The 21,938-nt window shown below is 38.2% G+C and overlaps 1 protein-coding gene across 1 annotated transcript in view; it reads left to right on the plus strand.

The window, feature by feature from the left end:
* The window catches only part of THEMIS (thymocyte selection associated), a 73,078-nt gene that overhangs the window by 23,425 nt on the left and 27,715 nt on the right, over positions 1-21,938 (plus strand). The window contains exons 3-4 of the mRNA XM_032681719.1: positions 1,084-1,542; positions 4,240-5,285. Coding sequence (XP_032537610.1) covers positions 1,084-1,542; positions 4,240-5,285 — 1,505 coding nt within the window. The remainder of the gene's footprint in view (positions 1-1,083; positions 1,543-4,239; positions 5,286-21,938) is intronic.

Raw genomic sequence — 21,938 nt, forward strand, 5'->3', positions numbered from 1 at the left:
ACTTCCTCCTTAATAGCCAAAGTAAAGTGCCCTCTGTGTAGTCCAGAGGAGCAGAAGTGTGGAGCAGCTGGTTAATAGGATTTTTGCTAGTTGGCTTTGGGAGATAAAAGGGAGAAAAGGTGCGGTACCTCCAAGGAAGCTTGGCTTCTTTGTCACTGTACCTGTAGCTGTTGGTTAAGTTGTGGTTAGCAAACTTGGCCTAACAATAACCTCTATGCTCAGTCATATTCACTCAGAAGCGAGTCTTTGTCTCAGGAAGCTGCACTATAATTCCATTGTGAATGCTGCCACACCTTGTGAAGAAAGCTGAATCACACAGTTCAGCTAAGCCCTTCATTTTAGTCTTCTAAACCCTCCAGTTCATCTTCCTTCATGAAAACACTCACACAAATATAGAAATGTGCACATTTTTCTTGCAATGCAAACTCCTAATGAGACAGCTCCAAGGGGCGTGATTAACATGAAATAATAATGTCCCTAGGGGATAGGGAAGCTCAGATACGACCTCTGCTTTGCAGAACTTCAACATTTTAATTGCGTTGTGATGGTTGGAGTGCTGCAACACTCAGCCTTTGAATTAATCCAGCTGGTGCACTGAGCTATCAGATATGCTAAAATCTGTTTGCTTTTTCTTATCTGTAGGTGCTACTTTTTCATTTGTGTTGTATCTTTAAGCATACTTTGTCTAGGAATCCCCAGTCTGTGTGTGGAAGGTTATATAGTACTGATGTTTAGGCAGAAACTTATCCTGCATTCACTGATCACTTTAATGTTGCTCTTCCTTGTACCGTATCTGCATTTAGATAATTTTTCTTTATTCTGTGGCAAAGAAAAAATTAACTGTGGACAAATGTTGGATGTCAGAAATTAGATGCAGAGTAGAAAGGGTTAATGCCAACTACCTATACCTTGTACCATGCAGCCGACATTATCTTTGTAGAGTCAGATTTCTAGCAACTGAACTGTCATCTATGAGTTGTCTGATGTGGTTTACTCCCCATTTTTATTACACTCACAGTCTAAAATTTGGCGTGACTTGCTTTGTATATTTCCCTTTTTGTAATGCAAGTTTTCTGCTCTTAGGTCTTTATAAGGTTGTGGCAGATAAAACTCCATATGTCAGCATTGAAGAAATCACTAGAAAAGTCTCTATTGGGCCAACAAGATTTGGCCATCCATGTTTCTACAGCCCTGAGGATATAAAACTGGCAAACTTCACAATCAAACATGGTGAACAGATCACCTTCAACTCGGTGGAAGAGGTCAATGGAACAATGGCTGTGAACTGTGTCTTGGTCAGAAACAACCAGATTCATTCCTTTACTTTGCCTCTTTCGCAAGAAGGAAAATTCTACGAGTGCGAAGATGACCAGATATACACCCTAAAAGAAATTGCAGAATGGAAAATCCCTAAGTGCAGAAAACGGATTGTCAAACTTTCCGATACTTTACATGTGTGGGATTCCTCTAATCCACTTCCTGAGAATTTTGATGGCTGCTTGATTCTCATGCCTGTCTATGAAGTGCAGGCAGTAATGAAATGTAAGTAGGAATCGAAATCATGTTCTGTTAAACTTGGTATAGCACAGTACCCTTAAATACACAACATTTGTTTAAAATAGCCAGGAAAGATTCAGTTTATCAAAAATTCCTGATCCATATTTGACACTGATGATAGTTTCAAGATGAAGAAAGATAAAAATAATATTGCCTTTATTATTCCTTTATCATCTGTTAATTCAGATTGTTACCTTGAATTTTTTTCTGTTATCATTTTACTGATCACTACAATTAAATCCTCACTGCAAATAAAATATATCACATGGTGAAAAGGTGGAGCTTAGGAATTCTGTTCGGTTGTCTGATTCTCTTTCTTTGCATCTCAGACTTTGGCCATGGAGAAGCCAAATAAGCATTTATGGCACGGCTAAGGAGGTAGAAAAAGAATATAGACATATATGTTGCACTACACTTAATTACCATTTATTTTTCAGAATGAGGATGCCACAGAAAGAAAAATCATATTATTTTACTTTATTGCGGAAACAAATATCAATGGAATATAAACAGAAGAAACTCATGGACAATTTCTGAAACCACTAGGTTTGAGGAAACAGAAAGATTACAAACCCAATATATTTAAAAGCTGTAATTTGTGTTATGAGGTTTTATTTAAAACCCCCAAAAATATCCATGGCACATTAACACTGTTCTAGTTGTTCCACCAAAACATTGAAACAACTGAGTTCTAATTGCAGGATAGTAGCTTAGCTTTCGGAAGGGTTTTGCTGCCTGTTGTATTTACTAGAACCAAACCAGTGAGCTCCGTAGGAATTAAATCCTAACAGAAATATATAATTCGTGAGGATATTAAGTAGGAAATCTTTTCATAATTGAGCTTTGTCTGTTGAATGATGTAAGAAAATGGATAAAAGAAAAAGAAATAAAAGTGGGCAGAGACTGTTAACACACTATACTATAGTTGTTATGTGCTTATCATATGCTTGCTATGTGATTTAATGTGTGAGTTTGGAAAACATACTTCACAAGATAAAGTACTCCATTTGCTATCACTCCAGCTAGATTCAGGAATCTAGCTCATCTCCTGAAGCTGGATTCACTTAGGTATGTTTTTATACCCATTTAAATATTTGTGCAGAATCAATAGGAATTTAATGTCCCTAAAAACTTTCAGAAGATGCAGAATGTTTGGTATTCACTTGTCTTCGAATGAGTTATTCCAGTGAGAGTTGTATTTGTTGTTTTTATTTTATATTTCGTAGTGTTCTCAACCTTTAAGAAGCATTAAATGTGTCCTAAATAACTGTTAAATACAAACTTGGAGAGTAGGCTTCATGGTACATGATTAACTACTTTCTTGTGGACCATGAAAAATGGATTTTCACCATTTTTAGAAGAACTATAAATAGACACAAGATAAAGTATGAGAAATACTATCCACTATTCAATAAAAAGGATTCCTGATAAGAGGGATAACTGATTACATTTTCACAGGCTGTGAGCAGGAACCCTCTATACTTCTCATTCCATTCTTAATAATGAACAAGTTATATGTGGGGAACTCCCTCAAATGCTCCTAGAAAACTTTCATTTTCACTAGCCATTTCTCCTTTTTTATCTTTCCCTTGAAGTGCTTAGGATGTTTGTCACCTGAAGGTGTCAATGTGACAAAAGCAGAGTTGGAACAAACAGGTTCTGAATCACTGCCACAGAACTCTGTCATATAAAATAGATACCAACTTTGCAGTATAAAATATCGGTATGTCCTGCTACAAGGAAATTTGAACCCAGGGTATACTATCCATGTGTGTAGGTCTGTGCAGAATAAGTATTATTGAAGAAAGTAATTAAATATTATTTGCTTGTTAAATTTTACTGCTCTGGTCAGGGATCTGTGGTGCCACTGATTTGGAGCCAAATTCTTAAACAAGCCTTAATTTCATAGTCAGCTTTCTGCTTGGAAGTTTTGCATTAAAAATTTTGCAAGTTCAATTGTGATAAAAGTGCTGTTGTTCCCTGACAGATGGTTAAATTCAATGGCTCAGTTCTGGTAGTGAGTAAAACCGGGTGATGCAGACAAGGATTTCCACAGAGGAGCATTATAGTAAAATGTCCTAATTCGTAAACAATAACCTTAGACTTTGTTACAGAAAGGTTTTGCCTTCTTTTTTTTTTTTTTTGTGATATTATTTCCTAGTAATTACAGATGTTTTTATTAGTCTTATAAATATCAAAACACCTTATTTCTCCCAGACTGGCCATAGCAACGACATGTGCTAAAGGATTCAAATGTATTTATTTATTAAGCATGTTTTCCCACTCACTTCTTTATAGAAACCATAAGTTACTATGAAATGAAAGAATAGAAATAGTACCCAAGAAAGATATCTTTGATAAGATAAACAACTGATTAAATTTGGAGCTACTGTGGGTAAAATAGTGAACTAGATATTTTTCCCATTCCTCTTCCTTAAGCTTTTCTTTCACTCATACACCTTATTCTCTCTCTTCCTTTGTGTGGTCTTAGGCATATCTGATAACCATATATCTCAAATTACAACAATTAGACTTTCTGGCCTTATTCATGGTGCATGTTTACACATGGGGCAGCACATCTCAGGGAAAGTACTTTTAGTATCTGGTCAACAGGATGTGTATTTTATTCCAATGTCAGTTTGAAAACAAAACCCAATGTATTTATTTTCTTTTCCTTTGCAGTTCGAAAGGACATAGTTCATATCCTCTCAGATCTAGATGTTGAGGTCAAGGATATAACAGACTGTTATGATATTGGCTCTTTCCTTCAGCCACTGTCTTTGGAAGATGTATTTGAGAGAACAAGCATGGAATTTCCTATGGTTGCTGAGATAATGGAAGGGCCTTCAGGAAGCCAAAACCCTTATAATTTATTGTCTACAGGGAAAGAGATTATCATCTACAAAAAGTACCAGGCAGCAAGAGTCCTAGCTTCTGAGATCAGAAGTGATTCTCCCAAAAGACATTTTTTAATCCCTATGAGCTACAAAGGAAAGTTCAAGAGAAGACCTCGTGAGCTTCCAACTGCCTATGACCTAGAGATAGCAAGAAGTGAAAAGGAACAGCTTCATGTTGTAGCAACTAAAGCCTTTGCTTCCCCTCATAAAGAGTTTTTTTCTGTTTCGGTTGGAGATCAATTTCTAGTTCAGCAATGCCAGACTAGTGAAATTCTTTACGAGGGAAGAAAGAAACTTGTAGATGTTTTAGCTTGTGAACAAATACTAAGTGATACATATAAAAAAGTGCTCCTCCCTATGTACATGGAAGGTAGCTTTGTGGAAGTGATTCATGACAAGAAACGGTACCACCTTTCTGAGATTTGCAAAGAATTCCGTTTGCCTTTTAATGTCAAAGTGTCCGTGAGAGACCTTTCCATTGAGGAAGATGTCTTGGCTGCAGTGCCTGGTCTGCAGTTTGAAGAGGAAATCACAGACTCTTACTTGTTGATCAGTAGTGCCACCAATCCAGTGGAGAGCTGGGAGATTCCCGTATATCGCTTAAACGTGTTGGTCCATTTGCTCAGCAAAGATGTCCAGGTAGTTGTACCACCTGTGACTAAGACAACAGTGGAAGAGATCAGTGAAGAGCAATACTATATGGTGCGAAGATATGAAAACCAAACCCTTCATCCACCACCTAGGCCTCCCAAAAAGCCAACAACACTTGCCCCCAAACTTGCTTTTGCAGTAACTAAGCAAGATGTGTCTGATGTACTACAGGCTCCAAAGGTAAGGTATCACAGCTTGTCTTTGAATGTCTTATAATCACAGGTCATGTTCTGTGGGTTTCAAGTCTTCATTTCTCTGTCGAATCCTTACAGCATGCACACAGATGTCTCTCAGCTCCCAGTAATAGGCAAATTAGCCATTATAGACAAGAATGACTAAAATCTCCAGTGTGTGTTAATTGATCCATGAAAAACAACAGAACCATGCCAACTGACAGCAGAAATCTTAGCTGTATAGTTTTGCATGGATAATCCTTTACTGCACCACTGTAGAACTGAAGGGAGAGACTTGAAGTGCCTGTATTTAAATCTTTATTAAGGGGAAGCATATGTTTTCATGATGTAAAGACAATTTTGCTCAGCTGGAAATGGCAGAATTAAGTTCAAGTTCCCATAAGGACCGGTCGTATAGAAATTTTTGAATTCATTGTTTGCACTTATCTAAGTGGCAAATAGGTTTGGGAAAGAAAAAAAAAAAAGGCAGTCGTTTTAGAAGCACTTGATGTTAAGAAAGAAGTGTCCCTTCTAGGACAATTTTCTTCATGTTTAACCTAAGGCAACACATTGTGTTTTGGATTTGTCACTTAATCAGTGTTGACAACATCAATCTTTTGGCTGTTGCACAGCAGTGCACCCACAGCATCAAGGCCTTCTCTATTTCCTGGGTTTCCCCCAGAAAGTTGACTGGGGTTGGACAAGAGGTTGGGAGGGGACACAGATGGGACAGCTGACCCCAATGACCAAAGGGATATTCCATGGCATATAATGCTATGATCAGAAATAAAAACTGAAGGGGTGATTGGTCTAGGAAGTTAGCCTAACTCGGAGACTGGCCAGACATCAGTCTGCTTGTGGGAGGTGGTGAGTGACTACCTTTGCATCACTGATTCTGTGGGTTTTTTTCCTCTTTCCTTAATTTATTAAAGTCTTTATCTCAACCCATGAGTTTTCTTGCTTTTGCTCTTAATCTTCTCTCTCCTGACGAGATCATCATCCTGATGACATGGTGGAGTGAGCAAGCATGTGGATGAATGCTTAGCTGCTGGCTGGGGTTAACCCACCACAATTTTCTTGCTTGTATTGAAAGAATCAAAGGCCGGTTGATGGGCTTTAATGAGAGACACGGTCTAGGAGGTGTTTAACTTAGGTTGCAGTTGACCTCATGTGCAAATAAAAATTCCCTACAGGGGAAGAGGGAAAAACTTTCAGGTCTCTGGGTTGTGTTTGTGCTATGCTTTAAATGCAATGTAACTCATGTAATTATATTTTGAGAGGTTCATAGAAAGTGGGGGGTTTTTTGTTGCTATCAAACTAAAGTCCAGTTGGAGCCCCTCTGAAAGGGCAGCATTTGTGAGTACCTCTCTGCCTGCTAGAGGTTTTCCTCCCCTCATGCCAATTCCAAGACTACATGCAAGTCCAAAGCTCCACATAGATCCTGGAAGATTGTTACAACACACCATAGGAGAAGTGAATGGATAAGGGGATCTCTCGGATAAGGGGGTCCCTCAGATAAGGGTAATACAATAAAAAGGTATATCATTTTCTCCCATCTTTCATACAGAAACTTCTTTTCTAATAATTTGTTCAATGAACATTGCAGCAGCTTAAATAAGCCATCCTGTTAGGCAAGGCAGGATACATGAGAAACTGGTCTCCGAGCTAATAGGCAAGCAGTCAACCTGGTACTGTTCTGGGGTACAGAACTGGGGAAAAATTCCCTGAAGTTGTGTTTCTGGTAGACCTGCACCTTTGTCAGGAGAACTTAGACCTCCTGCAGTTAGTGATGGTTGTGTGTGGAGCAAAGCAGGTGGATGCTGCTTCCAGATCAGGTTCACGCAGAAGATGATATTTTCCTGAAGAGAGGAGAGAGCAAAATGAGCAGGAGATAGATGAGCTGAGGTTCGTTTGCACATGAGGTTCCTCCTCGTGCGTTCACGAGTGAGAGCAACCTTAGACTGCAGCTGTCCAGATGAAGGAGATAATTTAAACACTATTTCAGAAGACCTTTTTTTTTGTCACATATTTGTTATAAATAAATAATAAACTGCAATCAGAATGCTTAGATTATGCAGATTTGCAATTCTCCTTCCCTGGGAAAGTGAAACAAGTAGAGATCCCTTATTCATTAGATTAAGCATCCTGAGCTGTAACATATTGGGTTTAAAGTCACACAGAATGCATTATCTTTTTTATCCCAAGCACCATAAGTCCTCCAAGAGGGTGTGGATGTTAGCAGCTAGGCTCTGCCTTGGCCCCTCTGCAGTGTTAGGGGAGACTACATTTTCTTTTACATGTATCAGGAATGTCTGAAGTTGGAAGTTGTGCCAAAGTGATAAACAGCCCTCTTTGCATATTTGTGACTATGCATAGGCTTATTTACATAAATAACAGATGAGCATCCTAATGAGCTGAACTTAAGCCTGACAAGGTGGCAGCCTGGAATAAGCTTTAGTGCTGCATGAGTTGCCGTGCTCCTCCTGCAGGCAGCTCCCTGCCTGGTGCTTGGGGAGCTCTGGCTGCTTGCTGGAGGGTGGTAAATGGCTTCCTTGCCCACCAGTTGGGAAGCTTTGCTTGGCTTGGAGCTCCAGGATTTAATGCTGCTGCTGCATGAGTCCTCAGAGGACTAAAATCTGTCTATTTTATGCCAGTACCTGAGGATAATCTGCAAGAGTGGGTCACCTTTAGCTACAGCTTGTGCTCTGATTGCCTCTTAGCTCAGAGCAAGGCCATGAGGGCAGAGAGGCTCCAGCTGTCTCTTCCTGCTGTTCTCTGACCTTGGTAGGGGAACCCTAGGGCCAGGAGCAGGACTGTATGCTTCACTGTGTACTTTTGGTCATGTTAGTTACTGAATTGTATGAGATTAGCAGCCAACACAGACTGGAACCTCAGATGAGTGTAAGAACTGCCTGCACTTGTGTGCATGGTGCAATGCTGCAGAGAAGTGGATGTTTGCACAGTTCAGCACAGTCCAGAGATAACACATGAATTCTCAAACATAATATAGCTGCATTAACCAAGCACTCTGCTGAGTTTTTTCACAGTGGTAATTAAGTTGGCTCAGGTCCTGCTGATACAGCTTTCCCTTCCAGAGCCTGGAGATCTCTCCTCTCCCCTCCACAGTACATCATAGACTTTCCCTTTCTCTCTCATACGAACATTGTTTGAGTAAGAAACATACAGGTCACATATGTTTGCAATTTTGTATTACTTGCTAATTGAATAAACAAACCACAAGCAAATATGTGTAAACTAAACAAATGAAACAAAACAGCTTGTACTGAATGATGAAATTAATCTGATCTCTCATATGGCAGATAACAATTTAATATGAATAGAAGATAGAAAATATCTATCCAATAACCAATATCACCTCTACCTACAAGCAGCCCCAACTGAGGACAAGGATGATAAAACAACTTGTAGCCTTTGTCTTATTGTAAAATGTGGGATACAAGCAGTCATTCACCAGAAATCCACATTTTCCTTGCTGCAATAAAGTTCACAAGGGGATCTAACTGACATGTTGAATTAAATGGTATAAGTCATTCAGTTCCTGATTTGTGAGCTTATCTAGATAGTGAGAATGATCAAATAAAACCCTAGAAGTTAATGCTACTGATTTGAGAATGGAACATCTCACTTTTTTGCCAAATTGGTCCTGGAGAGAAGTTCCTTGGAGAGGAACTAGTCGGGGCCTCACTTTCTTGATATGAAAATTCATTTAAAGGGAACAAGACAGATGTGTCTATTCTGTCTCCACAATTACAACCACCACTATGAATATAACAAAACCAAGTTTTCACTTAGTAACTCCATTGAAAATTGTTTTTTAAATTTCCTTTTTACCTGCTACCTGTTTTCCTCCCATTCAAGCAGCAAAAGTTTTCTGGCTTTCTCTTTGCCTATTAGTTGAAGCTGTAAATATCCTACAGATTTAAGAAGGTGCTAATATATGCCCCTCAATGGTTTTGTATTAAATTGAAACAAAGAATAGCCCACACCAAATATTGCTAAATGCAATCTTAATCAATACGTGGAAAGCCACAGTTTAGTCCTAGTACTTCTAATACCCTGAGTGCACTAAGTGCACTACTTAAGGGACAAAAAAAGGCGGTATTTCACTCCCGCTAAAGAGAGGTTAGCTCCATCCAATGTTATTTTCAATGGTATGTTTAGTCATATATCTAACCTGAGCAACAATAGAATCAGTAAAATACTCAGTAGCTGGATTGTTCCTAAATACCTTTAAAAATGTGGTACTGGAAAAGTCAGTTTCAGGCAGTAATATGTTCGTCTCTGGCAAGAGAGAATTCTAGCCAGGGAAACTGGATTTTAATAAAATAGGAGTATCGGGCATGATAGTTAATCATCATTTTGTGCTAGGGTCCATTATGCTTCCAAAAGTCATTACAGTGTTATGATATCAGGAACTTTCTTGCTTTCTTGCTTTTTATTTCAATTAAAATGAAAAAAAAAATTATCACTTCCATCTGGCTTTGCAATTCTACAAACTGAACTATCAAAATCTACCATTAACATATTTATCGCATCTGTCTTCACAGCAAAATGAAGACTTATCTGGAATTAAGTTGATAAGACATAAGCTGCATTTCTCAGCAAATGAGTTTTCCTGCAGTGTCTCCTTTCCTTCCTCATAACTATTTCTTTTCTGCTTCCAGAGCATTTTTGACATTTTTGGGGCCTTTATGGAGTAGATTTAACACAAATATTTCTTCTGTATAACAAGAAACTAACCTTCCTAAACAAATGCATGTTAGAAAATACACACTGGACAGCCAGGAAGAAATAGGTAACAACAGACTCTAGGAATTAACAATCTTTTGGCTCTGGAAATGAAGAAGAATGTGGTTCATTAGCAGATGCAGAAATGTGCATATGCAAACATAAGAAGGAGAGTTTTTCTCTGACGTGGCTGCTGAGGAAGCAGCTGTGCTCCCTCTTCCTCTCTTTTTCTCTGTCCGCACTTAAGAGGAGGTTTCCCTCTCCCTGGAATCTCACCTTCCACTCTCTCTCTCCTTCCCCACATTCGATGTATTGCTTCTCCTTGTCACTTTCTAGTACCTTTGTAAGTCCCTAATAAGGATCATGTGAAGTTTGGAAGCACAGCCCTAGAGACTGAGGGCCACCCCATGCTGTCACTGTGGTCAAGTTCGTAAAGCCTCTCAAAATTCCATCCCCACAGCAGCTTCACCTGGTGAATCAGGCCCCAGATCCCTCAAAGTCCTTGTGCTGCAGCTTCTCGCTTCTCTGAGCATCATGTCAACACTGTGCCATGGGTTCCTTTTCCTCCTAACACCCATCCTGTGCCACATATGCCTGATTTCCCCCAGACCCACGTGCCTTGGGCTCCCCTGTACTACAGTTTTCATGTAGCCTTTCACTCCCCCTAACTTACATGACATTGGTTGTCCAGTCCACTTTACTACTTTCAACAGGCTTGCCTTTTCCTGTTCCTTGTTTCTTCCCAACACATCTCCACTGCTTTCTCTTCTCTCACACAGTGAGCTGAAGCCAAGGTCACAGGCATAATGGAGAAGGGGTTGCAGGGATATCACAAGTTACACACAGGTTTTTGTTGTGTTCCCCAGCAGCACATATTCCAAACCTCAGCAGAGCATCAGTCTCCAGCTAGGTTCTTAGGAGCAAAACTGGAGCAGGATGTAGGTGCTGACAAGTGTCAAGCAATTTAATTCTCTTGTTGGCTGGACAGTCCAAGCTGAAGGATTTTGCATTGGTGCTCTGTTGCAGAGATCCTTATAGCTATGTTCAGACCTGGGGGCCCATGACAATTTTCTGGAAAGCCTGTATGCATCCTGATACCATGCTGGGCTGAAGCCTACATGTGTGCCATCGCACTTCATGTCCTGGGTTTTTCTGCAGAAGAAACCAAGCAACGCTGTCTGTAGAAGCATTCTAATCTGGATGGTGAGGGACCAGGACTGATGGGTACCCTATGGACTCTGTATGAACCAACAGAGTTAGAAGAGCAGTAAACTCTAAATCCCTAGCTAATAAATGACTGGAGTTTTCCTGATATTTTCAGTATAGAGAGCAGGCATTAAGACCTCTTTCTCTTTTAAACAATAATAGAAGCTTAACATTTTCATAGAGAATCATCACGTCTGTAGGCACTTACTGTGGCATGATGTGTCAAAAACTAAATACAGTAGGGAAGATAGCAATGTGCCTGCTAGAAGGACAGGCAGTACATAATTGCCTGGATAAACAGCAAGGCAATCTGAGGTGTAAGTCTCATTGCAGAAAGGCATTACTGCTACAGGAAATGCTGATATAGTACATGAAATTAAGGAAGGTACAGATGAACATTTGGATATGCTGATTGATGAAAGTGCCAACTGGTTAAAAGCAAATTGCTTAATTTAGAGCTAAAAATTAATTACTTTGAGAACAAAGAGAAAAGAAATATAAAAATAAAGAGGATACCCAGAAGAAATAAAAAATTGAACCACATGAAAATATGGAACCTTTGATAAGAAGGAAAATCCTGCAAAGAGTGTGTGAGCCAAAAGCCATTGATGTCAGTAAGATGAGAATTGGCTGGCACATTTTTTTTTCTTGTCTCACAGAAAGTATATAACATAATAAAGCACATAACAAAATCATACAATTATGTATAATTATAAAGAAGGTGAAAAAAGTAAAAAAATAAATCCAAAATTCAAGGATGCACTGCAGCGGAATAACTCTTCAAAATAGAAACTGGATTTTTTTTTTTTTCAACTGGGGTTCCAAGAAGCCTGACTTCCCACGAGACTGTTCTGCAGGCTGCATCCTACTGTTTGCCCTTCTCACAGCAAGAAGATTGGAAAATTAAGTTCATGAGTAGCTAACACTACCTCTTATGGCCTGTATTTTGGTCTGTTTGGAAGTCACCAAAGAGCTTTTCAATTTACAATGGCCAGAGATAATCTACACCACAGTGAATTTCCAGCAGGAAGCACAGTCCCCATACTCCTCAAAAGGCTGTGTCGAGCAGTGGCAGTGACCTGCCAGGCAGCTCACAAGGATCCCACAGAGCTAGTGCTGGAGCTCTGGACAACTGCCAGGCTCTCTGACTCCATCTCTGCTTAAACACCTTCAGGGACTTTTCTGGGTTCTGAAGGCCAACTGGCATCTCTGCTAGTAACCCTTTGGTCTCCTTATTTTTGGGAGTGGGCCTTGGTGGTGCTCTAACCCCCAGATCATGCCTGGGAGTTGTTTGGGAAAGTGCTAGTTGGCACAGGTTGAAATGAAATCCAAGGATGTTTATAGGCACTGTGTAATCAACTAGTGTTGATGTAGCCACTGCTAAAAAAAGATGGAAAAAAAAGAAAAGAAGGATGCTCACCAAAGTCACTAAAGTGTTGTATGTGATCAGTGTAAAAGACAACACTGACATTGCCCATTTACATTATGCCTTCTTTCATGAAATTCAAACTTTCACAGTATTATCAGCTGGGTATTCTGGAAGTGAAAGCACCCCAGAAGGTTGGGATTATGCTTTGAAAAATATGCCCCGTGAAAAGAAACGAGAAACTTGCTGTCAGTGTGACAGCAGGGTCAAATCCCAAAAGACCTGTGGGCATGTTTCATATTTTCCAGAGAGTCCTTGCAGTAAGGAATTGAGTGATTATCAAGAAACAGAGAATGCTGTGGAAACAGTCATCAAATCCATTAAAATTTGTCATGACAGTCTGTTGTGGGCTTTCACTCTTTACTTTTTGAATGTGTTAGTCCATATATGTGGCAAAAAAAGTATGGTGAGGGAGCTTTTGAGGATTGAAAAATAATGTATTTAATGTCTTTACCAAGAAAATTAATTTTCCTTCTTTATGCGTAGATATGTATAATGTACACCAAACCTTTTCAAGGTATTTAACAACATTATGTTCTTGTTTTGCCTCAGGACACAAAGCAGTTTTACTGGTAAATATGTTGTGATGACAGTGTTGTGGTGTTGTAGTTCAGATTTTTCTCCCACTTCTTTTTTCTTTTGTTAATACAAAATGACAAGGGGATTGAGGATGCCCAGGGTATTCAATTCTCTTGGGATTCCTGTAGTGCCACTGAAAACCAGAGCAATGATCCCAGGCTTGCAATGCCTGTAGACAGTGGCTTGTATCAGTGGTCCATCTGAACTAGTGCGATGGAGTCTACGCAAAGTATCACTCCATAGGAGTCACTGGAGAAAAAAAAGGAAAAGAAAGAAAGCTCTTTGCTAGTTTGTCGCATGCCATGCACCACCCTGATGGATAACACTGGTGATGAACCACTTAGACTATGCCCTGGTTTGGACTCGAAATTAGCTAGAGTTGAAATCTGCTTAATAAAGTAGGATAAGGCTATTCCCAAAGCATTACTTTTAAGCTTTAAATTTAAGAGTGTTTGAAAAAGTAAATAATATTTTATGTGTGAAATTAAGAAACTGTATCTGGAAGCTACTTTTACGGATCCATCTGTTTTGCATAAGTGGTAAATGCATGCTCTGCAGTATTAATAAGGGAAAGAATGGTTGAGTTTGCTTGTGAACTATTCTCATTTGAAAGCAAATGTGCCAAGCAATTGAACAGTATCTCTACAAGAAAATTCTGGCCATGAGAGGAGTAGGGTTCATAGGAGCTCAGTAGGTCTGGTTTACATTGCCACTTCTGTCACATGCTGCTTCACCAGGCAAATCACATAAATATCATTGCCTCCAGATACATGAAGAAACTGCCAAGTGTGAAGAGGGAGTGTGGATTTACAGCTCATTAGTTACTTTATATGGTTGCTTAAATCTCAGGTAACTGCAAGATACATTGCCTCATTTTCAGTAAGGGTCAGAGCTACCTCACATTTACTCTGGAGCACTAACCACACTGACAGTTGCCATGGAGTATTAAATGAGCTGTAAATCCATGGTCATTTACTAGGTGGCGACTTGTTCATGTAGCTGTCTCCTCTGTCTATGAAATGGGACACAATATTTCATTTTCCTGTCTTGGATATTTGTATAGACAAGCATAATTTTCATATGTATTGTGCATTGGCTACTGCAATAGGAACAACAGTAACAACATAAAAAATAATGTCAGCAATGAAATTACTAGTACATTTTATCCTTGTTTAAAAGTTTTTATCTGGAAGTTAATCTACAGAAGAGGTGAAAAAGGCAAGTGACAGTTGTCTAGGATAGATGGATTCTGAAGTGTGGGTATTTGAAAGAGAAAGAAACAAGAAAGAAGAACTTATGTCACTGCAAGGTGTTAACCCTGAGACTCACTAACACTTTTGTGAGCTCAGTCTTTTGTTAACCAGTTCACAATTTATTGTAATAGTAGATACTGGTCTTTGTGCTTGCGTTCTGCATCTGCTGTGGTATATCCTGTGTCTTAATCCTTGTCTGCACCTGCTGGCTTACAGAAGGTAGCAGTTAGTTTCAAGGCATGAAGACTTAACGGATGGAAACTCAGATGTTTCCAGATGTTACAATGCTCAGATGTTATAACGCCTCTGTAAATTTTCACAGCTTGTGAAACTTTGACAGATAATAACATTAAACTAAGAAATCCATGTTAAAGGTTAGTTTGTGCAAGCATGAAAGGTGTCAGCAAGGGAAGAAAATGAGAAAGAGACTGCTACAATATGGGTTATATAAATATATATATATATAATATTGATAGATCATACTTGGATAAAAAGTAATGGGACATAACTTATCATATATAAATAAATGCTGGACTAAAAGGTAATTTTTCGAGGTCAACTCTAGCACACAGATTTTACAGACACATCATTTATACTACTTACAATGGTGGAGCAGCACCACCATTCGGATGGAAGAATGGATTAAGCAGTTAAGCTAGGAAGGTAAAATTGAGAACTAGTGAAACAGTAAAATGGAATATCCAGTTACATTCTATCAAACTGTGAAATGGGATGGGAAAAGAGAATTTATGTAGGATGGAGGGAATTGCATTTTTGCGACAAAGAGGCTTTTTTCAGGGGGAGGATTTTTCTTTTTAAGTATGTTTGTTTCCTCTTTCGAATATCCTAATTCATAACTATCCCACCTTCATTGTCTCTCACATAAATATGAAAAGTAGTGTACTGTAAAAAAAAAAAATGCTCTGCTTGAGCCAACCACATGCATACATACATTGTGGTTAACATGAAATATCTGCTCTTCATGTGTCACTTTGCACTTTGTTGACCAGATGGACCAAAGAGGTCTTGGTTTGCCTCCTACTTATACTGTATATAGTCAACATTTGATGGTGCAAATACCCAGGCTACCAAGCCCCTACACTACTGATACTCCCTCTCTGTTCTCATGGCTCGAACTATAGGAGTATGGGCAAAAAAACATGGGAGCTAGAAGGAAAACAGAACCTAAATCCATAAACAGCAGGCTTAGATTTTGCATAAGGCTTTTCATTAGTTTGCATCTTCAGAAAATATAGAGATAAAATCATCTCATGAAATATTGAAACCACTTCTGCCCATACGAATAGCTGAATGTGCGACATCTCCCTCTCTCCTCCGAAACAGAAAATAAACCTTCTTTGAGTGTTATGAGTTATTGAATAATAATATGGCAGGAGTCTAATGCTGCTATTGTTGAACCTAAATGAAAAACCTTATTAATCATGGATTTGACAGCTCATTCAGTTATAATAATGTTTCCTGTCAATCCAAGCTCTCATTATAATTGGATCTTACTTAGAAAGGAAGATGCTCCATTGACTGCTCAGATGGAGAAAAATATAGGTTTGAAAATGAAAATACCAGTCTGAATTCTGTTTCCAGGGAACCTGCTTATGCATTTACAAGTTGGATAACACTTTAATCCTTGCTGTGTGTCACATTTGGATGTTGCTATAATAAGATTCTCTCACTGACTAGACACCAGCTCTACAGTCATGACAGTCAAAGTGAAAGCAGGAAGAGTAAATGAAACTTCTTCTTGGGGATGCTGGTATATCATCACTACGACCTAGTTGCAAAGAATTAACTGAAATAGATGGCTTTTCTACGTAAAGAAGTGTGTTAGGCTGTGAATTTACAGCTAATTTGGTTTTCTATATCGCCTCTTTTGTGGTTACTCAGTATGAAGAAAGTATTAGATATTTCACGTGGCATTGAGAGGAGATTAAATTGCTTTGAACCAAGGAAATTGTTCAAGGAAACTCTCTGTAGGAGAGTTTACAGAGAGAGTTAGTGGCAAGAAACTGTAAATTCATATCCTAACTTACTGCACAATATCTTTATAAACAAGGGCAGAGACAGAACAAGCATAGGCAGCTGAGGTGGTTATCAAAGCAGATGAATATTCAGGCTGAGACTGAAAGCACTTTGAAAATCATTTCAGATAAATGTCATTTAGAAGGCACTTTGTGGGCAAACCCCACAAACTGCATCTTGGAGGCCCCGGTTCTGTGGATGTAACAGAGGGAGGTGATGCAGTCTATGCAGGTCACAATTCATTAAGGACACAGAAGCCACAGAGAAGGTAAAACTTAGACTCAATTTAAAAAATAAAGATCTTGAAAACACTTTTCTAGGGCAGCCAAAACAGTAATTCCCAGAAAGTGTTCTTGTTCTGATAAATCAGTGTGGTTACAATAAAGGGGAACTTAGAGTAGCTTCTAATAGTAGTATAATGCCAACCAGCATAGGGACACTGGATTGTTTTCATTGCTTTGCAGGTCAAGTAGCAAATAATCTGGTAGCATCAGTAATCTTTGCATGAGTATAAGGGCTTACTGGTTGTGTGTTGAACCTACAGCAGATATACACACCGAGAAGAGAGTAAGTAATCTTTTCTCCCTCCGTGGCTCAACTGGATGAGGCACAGATGGGAGAATAGGATGTAATCAACACCAGAATGTAGTAGCTGTATTGAGAAAATATTCTTTCTTCTATTATTTGTCTTCAATCACTGCACCTTAACACTATCTTTTATTTTGCTTTGTGCCAAGCGGAGACAACTTAGTCTTCACTAAAATTGCAGTGCCTGAGAGAAATAAGGGCAAGGCTAAGAACAAAGGTGTTACAAATGTGAACAGGAATAAAAATCAAGGCAAAGTGGAAAGTGCTTGTTTTGGTTTTATTGCTGTACATTCATTTTTAATGTGAAGTAGCTGACTGATTTCTCATCTCTGAATGAATAAATGTCAAGATTTGTTTCAGGGGAAGAGTTGATATCAGAGGGGATTTCTTGTATTGTTACAGTCCAAAGATCATCCAGTCATAGACCAGAAGCTGTCATATGCCTCTACAGCTACGCATGTCGTGTAAATTTGTGGAGGTTATGCAATGGTTTGTAAAGTGCCTATTAGCATAAAATGCCCATACAGTTTGTCATGGAACTATGTAATTTGAATGGTGGAATAATAATTCAAGCAATACTATTCACAATATGTAACTTGATCAGCAGCTATTGAATGCATAAAATAAATATTTATATTCATGAGATAGTTCTGAAAAGGTCAAGTAGGAAACATTTTAATCCGTGCTTTCAATTTATGGCTATGTGTTTAGAGTAATAAATCATAGCAGCTTTCAAAAATAACAAAGGCAACAGTAACATATGACTCTCAGATGTCTGTGGACTGTAGATTAAATGAATTTGTTTTTCCTTAGCACCTAAGCACAATTTCTTTATTTGTTGATTGTGATCTCTTCTGTAATTACAAAAAGAGATTTGATACCTAATGGCATAAAACATTATGCTAACAATTTCAAATAAATGGGAGCTTCCAGCTTATTTCAAAAGACACATTGCCAAGTGCTGCCATCGTATTTTTCATAACTTTTTCAAATGTAAATACATTTTCAAATGTACAAATGTAATTTGTATTTGCAATTTTCAACTTCCTCACCCTGTCTGCAGGTACAGCGCAACTGTAATAACATGACAGTCTGAGGCACTAATTTGTTGATTTAAAAAATCCTTTACAGATGTTTTACATGCTTATGCATCCCTAACCAAAATGTCACGCTTGGGTTTCTCTCAACATATAGTGTCATTCATATGTAACCACAGAGAAACTTCCTCCCCAATATGAAGATTCCTGATGGAGCATTTGGTTTTTCTAGCTTTGGTTTTGCTACTGACTCTGGTCATTAGGCACTGCTAAATAGTTTCCTTATTGAAACCCGTACTATAAGCAAACTTTTTACTGCTCTGCTGTTTGACTAGCTGTCTCAGCTCTGTCTACATTTTAATGTGTTCTGTCTTAGGCTGGCTGTGCTGGGATAGATGGACCTCACGGGGCGTGTGCAGGCGTGGTTTAAAGAAATAGAGCTCCATTCGCTTTAATGGAATCAAAACATTTTCCAAGTATGAATTTGGAATATTTGTTTTGGGAGAGAAAAATGGCATGCGTGTTTCTTCAGAGCTGGGCCAGCATGGTTCTGTGACTGATGGCCTGGCACAGCCTAGCTACAGAGAAAGGCACCTTTGCTTAGGTAGCCACATGTTAGAGATGTGAGCTACATCTCTAAGCTTCCACTATGGTTTGTACTCTCAGAGGCTCATTTAATGGAATTACTTAGTAGGACTGGGAAAATTTTGTGTTTCTCAGATTTGCTTTTCTTAATAAAACTAAATATTGTCATGGTAATTCTTTCTGGACAAAGAGACAAAGTAAGAATTCAAATGTAAGCTAGTCCTCCTGTTTCCATAGCTCTTGCAATGCCAGTAATTGAAAAGGCACATTGGGTTCTGGGATCTCTAAGATGTTTGTTTTCATCCACCACTTTGCTTTTGCAGCATTTTTTTTAAATGGTAGCTAAGGGCACAGATGAGAAGATCCATACATGTTTCAAAGACATAGAAACGCTGAGCCCTCAGAAGCGACAGGTGTGAGTTTTCCTTCAAACCCTTATTTAAAACTGGTTGTATTTGCTTAGTGGTCAAATCTTTCTCTGAAGTCTTGAAATTAATAATGGACATTTCTGAAGACATCTTCTTTACTTCTGATGAAGATGTAAAGTATCAGCAAGAATTAAAAAATTAATAATTCCAGTAAGTTTTTAATGCCTTTGTTCTGACAAAGAAAACTTTAATTACATGACTTTACATGTGAAAAAATCAATTTAAATTGAAAGAAAAGAGTATGGTTTTTAGTCCTGCCATAAATTTTGATTCCTACATACTGAAACATTGCACACGTGAACGTCTCAGTTCAGTTTCTATTTCAGGTAAAAGAGCATATACATGTGTCGTGGTTTTCCTTTCCTCACTGGTACATAAACTAACAATTTGCTAAAATTGTGACACCCCCCCCAGGGTTATTTAATTGAACGGGTCCTCTCCCTCTTCATCTCCTTCTCCCTCTCCCTCCTCACTGCATGTTGCCAATCTAACATGACAGAGATACACTATTTTTTAGTTCTCCTTTTCTTTTTGAATTTTATGAATCCATTTAATTCGTGTTTATTACACAAGCATCTCAGTGTATTAAATGTCTGTCCTAGATAATTTTCAGTGGTAGATAAAAGAAATCATCCACAGAAAAATTTTTTACTGAAATTCTTTTTTTCATAGGTGTTTAATAAATGTGTCCCCAGCTACTAAGCACACAGGGTCCATATTTTCATTAATAGGTGCAATAAAATAAATTTATTTCTTTTCCATATCACTTTCTGATTTTTAGTTCAGTAACATTTCTCTTTCATGTAGCAGATGTATGTGAATAGATTTAATTTATAGAGAATTATGTTTTACAAAACACCACACCATTATTGAGAACCCTTGCCTAAAACATAGTAAATGGTTTTTTATTAATTTGCCTCATATAGCCATAGCTTACAGACAGATAACCTTGGACAAGGTATTTTTTTCAAATCTGAGAAAACTATCTGCTGATATACAACCACTATGAGTATTTTTGTGCACCTATGTCCATTATGTTTAAAAGCTTGTTCAGTTGAGATACCATCTCTACTGTTTCAAAGAAAGAAACCAAACACATGAGAAGTACAGCTTTTCACATTAGAATTTTATTTACTATGGCCTAGTCTAATAATAAATGCCATATTCATCTTAATTATCTGTAAAATTTTTTTTTAGCCATTTAGGCCGTGTTTTACATTTTACAATAAATGGGGTGATATAAAATCCCTATTTAATAAATTGATCATTCTGGAAAAACATCGCTGTCATTCAACTTGCAGAACATAACTGATGAGTAAAATGTTCCTAGTAAAGCATATTCAGTAGAAGTTCAGAGGACAAACCCCCTGCTAATGCCTCCTACTATCGCAACCCTTTTTCTTTTTAAGTAATTAAATGTATATTTTTAACATCACATACTTCTTGTTTTATTTGCCTTTTGTGGGCCCATTTGGATATATTCTTTGAGAAGAAAGAATGCATCAGCAGTCCTTTGCAATAAATGGAATTAGAGGTGAGAAAATAGGAGCACAGTTGTTAGCTTTCCAACATTCCCAAGGAAAATTTCACAAGAGAACCCTCTTGATTCACGTGAGCATTACCTAATGCCTCCTGAGAAGAAAAAGAAAAGAAAAAAAAAAGCAATATTGTATCACATTTGAAGCACCATCAATGTATCACAGAAAGATGAATGGCCCAGTTGTAGTACCTCTGTTTGAAGGGGTCATAACCAGTTGCAATAATGTACAAATGCTTTGGCTCCAAGGCAATGCTGAATGCAGCCATGCGATTGAGTCCAGTGATCTTGATGTATAGTGTCTTGCATTCTATTCTCTGAGAGTTCAGAGGCATGATTCCTTCTGGCTGTAATTTGCACTGCTTCAATTTCTTTTGGACAAGGCTTTAATTCCTATTATAGAAAAAAGTTAGATTTTTACCACTCTTCTGTGACTGGTACGCATTCAAGCAGGAGATTACTTCCCATATGTGGATACTTACAGGATGTACCATTGGCATGAGGAGCATGCTCTACTGCTTGTAGAGCAGTATAAAAAAGTTTAAGTTCTTCACCAAGAGACCTGAAAGCTCAGAGAATAAATTGGCTCTGACAATAATTACTAGTAAAGGACTTTTTTTCTATAAATGTGATCATATCTAATTTTTATGACCCTTTTCCCTGTTGGCGTTTGCGACCTTTTAAGCCAAAATTTGCAGGAGTTTTGCATAAGAAGCCTAGAAACTTGGTTATAGAATTCCCTTGTTCTATGTGTTTCTTCCCTGTATTTTTTCTTTTTGAGAACTGAAAGGCTTATCCTATCAATTCATGAATCTATATATGCATTCTCTAGATCTACAAGTGTTGTAAAATCAATTCACTGGAAATGCCTGGAGTATTAATAATTTAAATTAAAACAACCAGGACTGAGCTGGTGTTTTATAGTCAAAAAATATCTTTTCCCCATACTATTTCCCCTTCTGGTGCATAAATGATTCCTGTAGCATTAGTGGAGCTATGCTAATTTATATCCACAGAGGACTTGGTCTCAAAAGTCTAATTTAGATGACAAAACTGAAGTGCAAGGACTTGCCATTTTTATTTGTATGTAAAGTACCAGGCACTCAAGTAGTTGTGTGTCATTAAATTATTTCTAGAAAATAAATTGCCGTTTGGAAGGCTTGCTCTTGGGTGAAATTATATCTTTTTGTATGACTTTAGACAGATGCAATGAGTTAATTCGAACAGCTGCTCTT

Source organism: Chiroxiphia lanceolata, chromosome 3 (genome assembly GCF_009829145.1).
Source record: "Chiroxiphia lanceolata isolate bChiLan1 chromosome 3, bChiLan1.pri, whole genome shotgun sequence".
In the NCBI taxonomy this organism is placed as follows: Eukaryota; Metazoa; Chordata; class Aves; order Passeriformes; family Pipridae; genus Chiroxiphia; species Chiroxiphia lanceolata.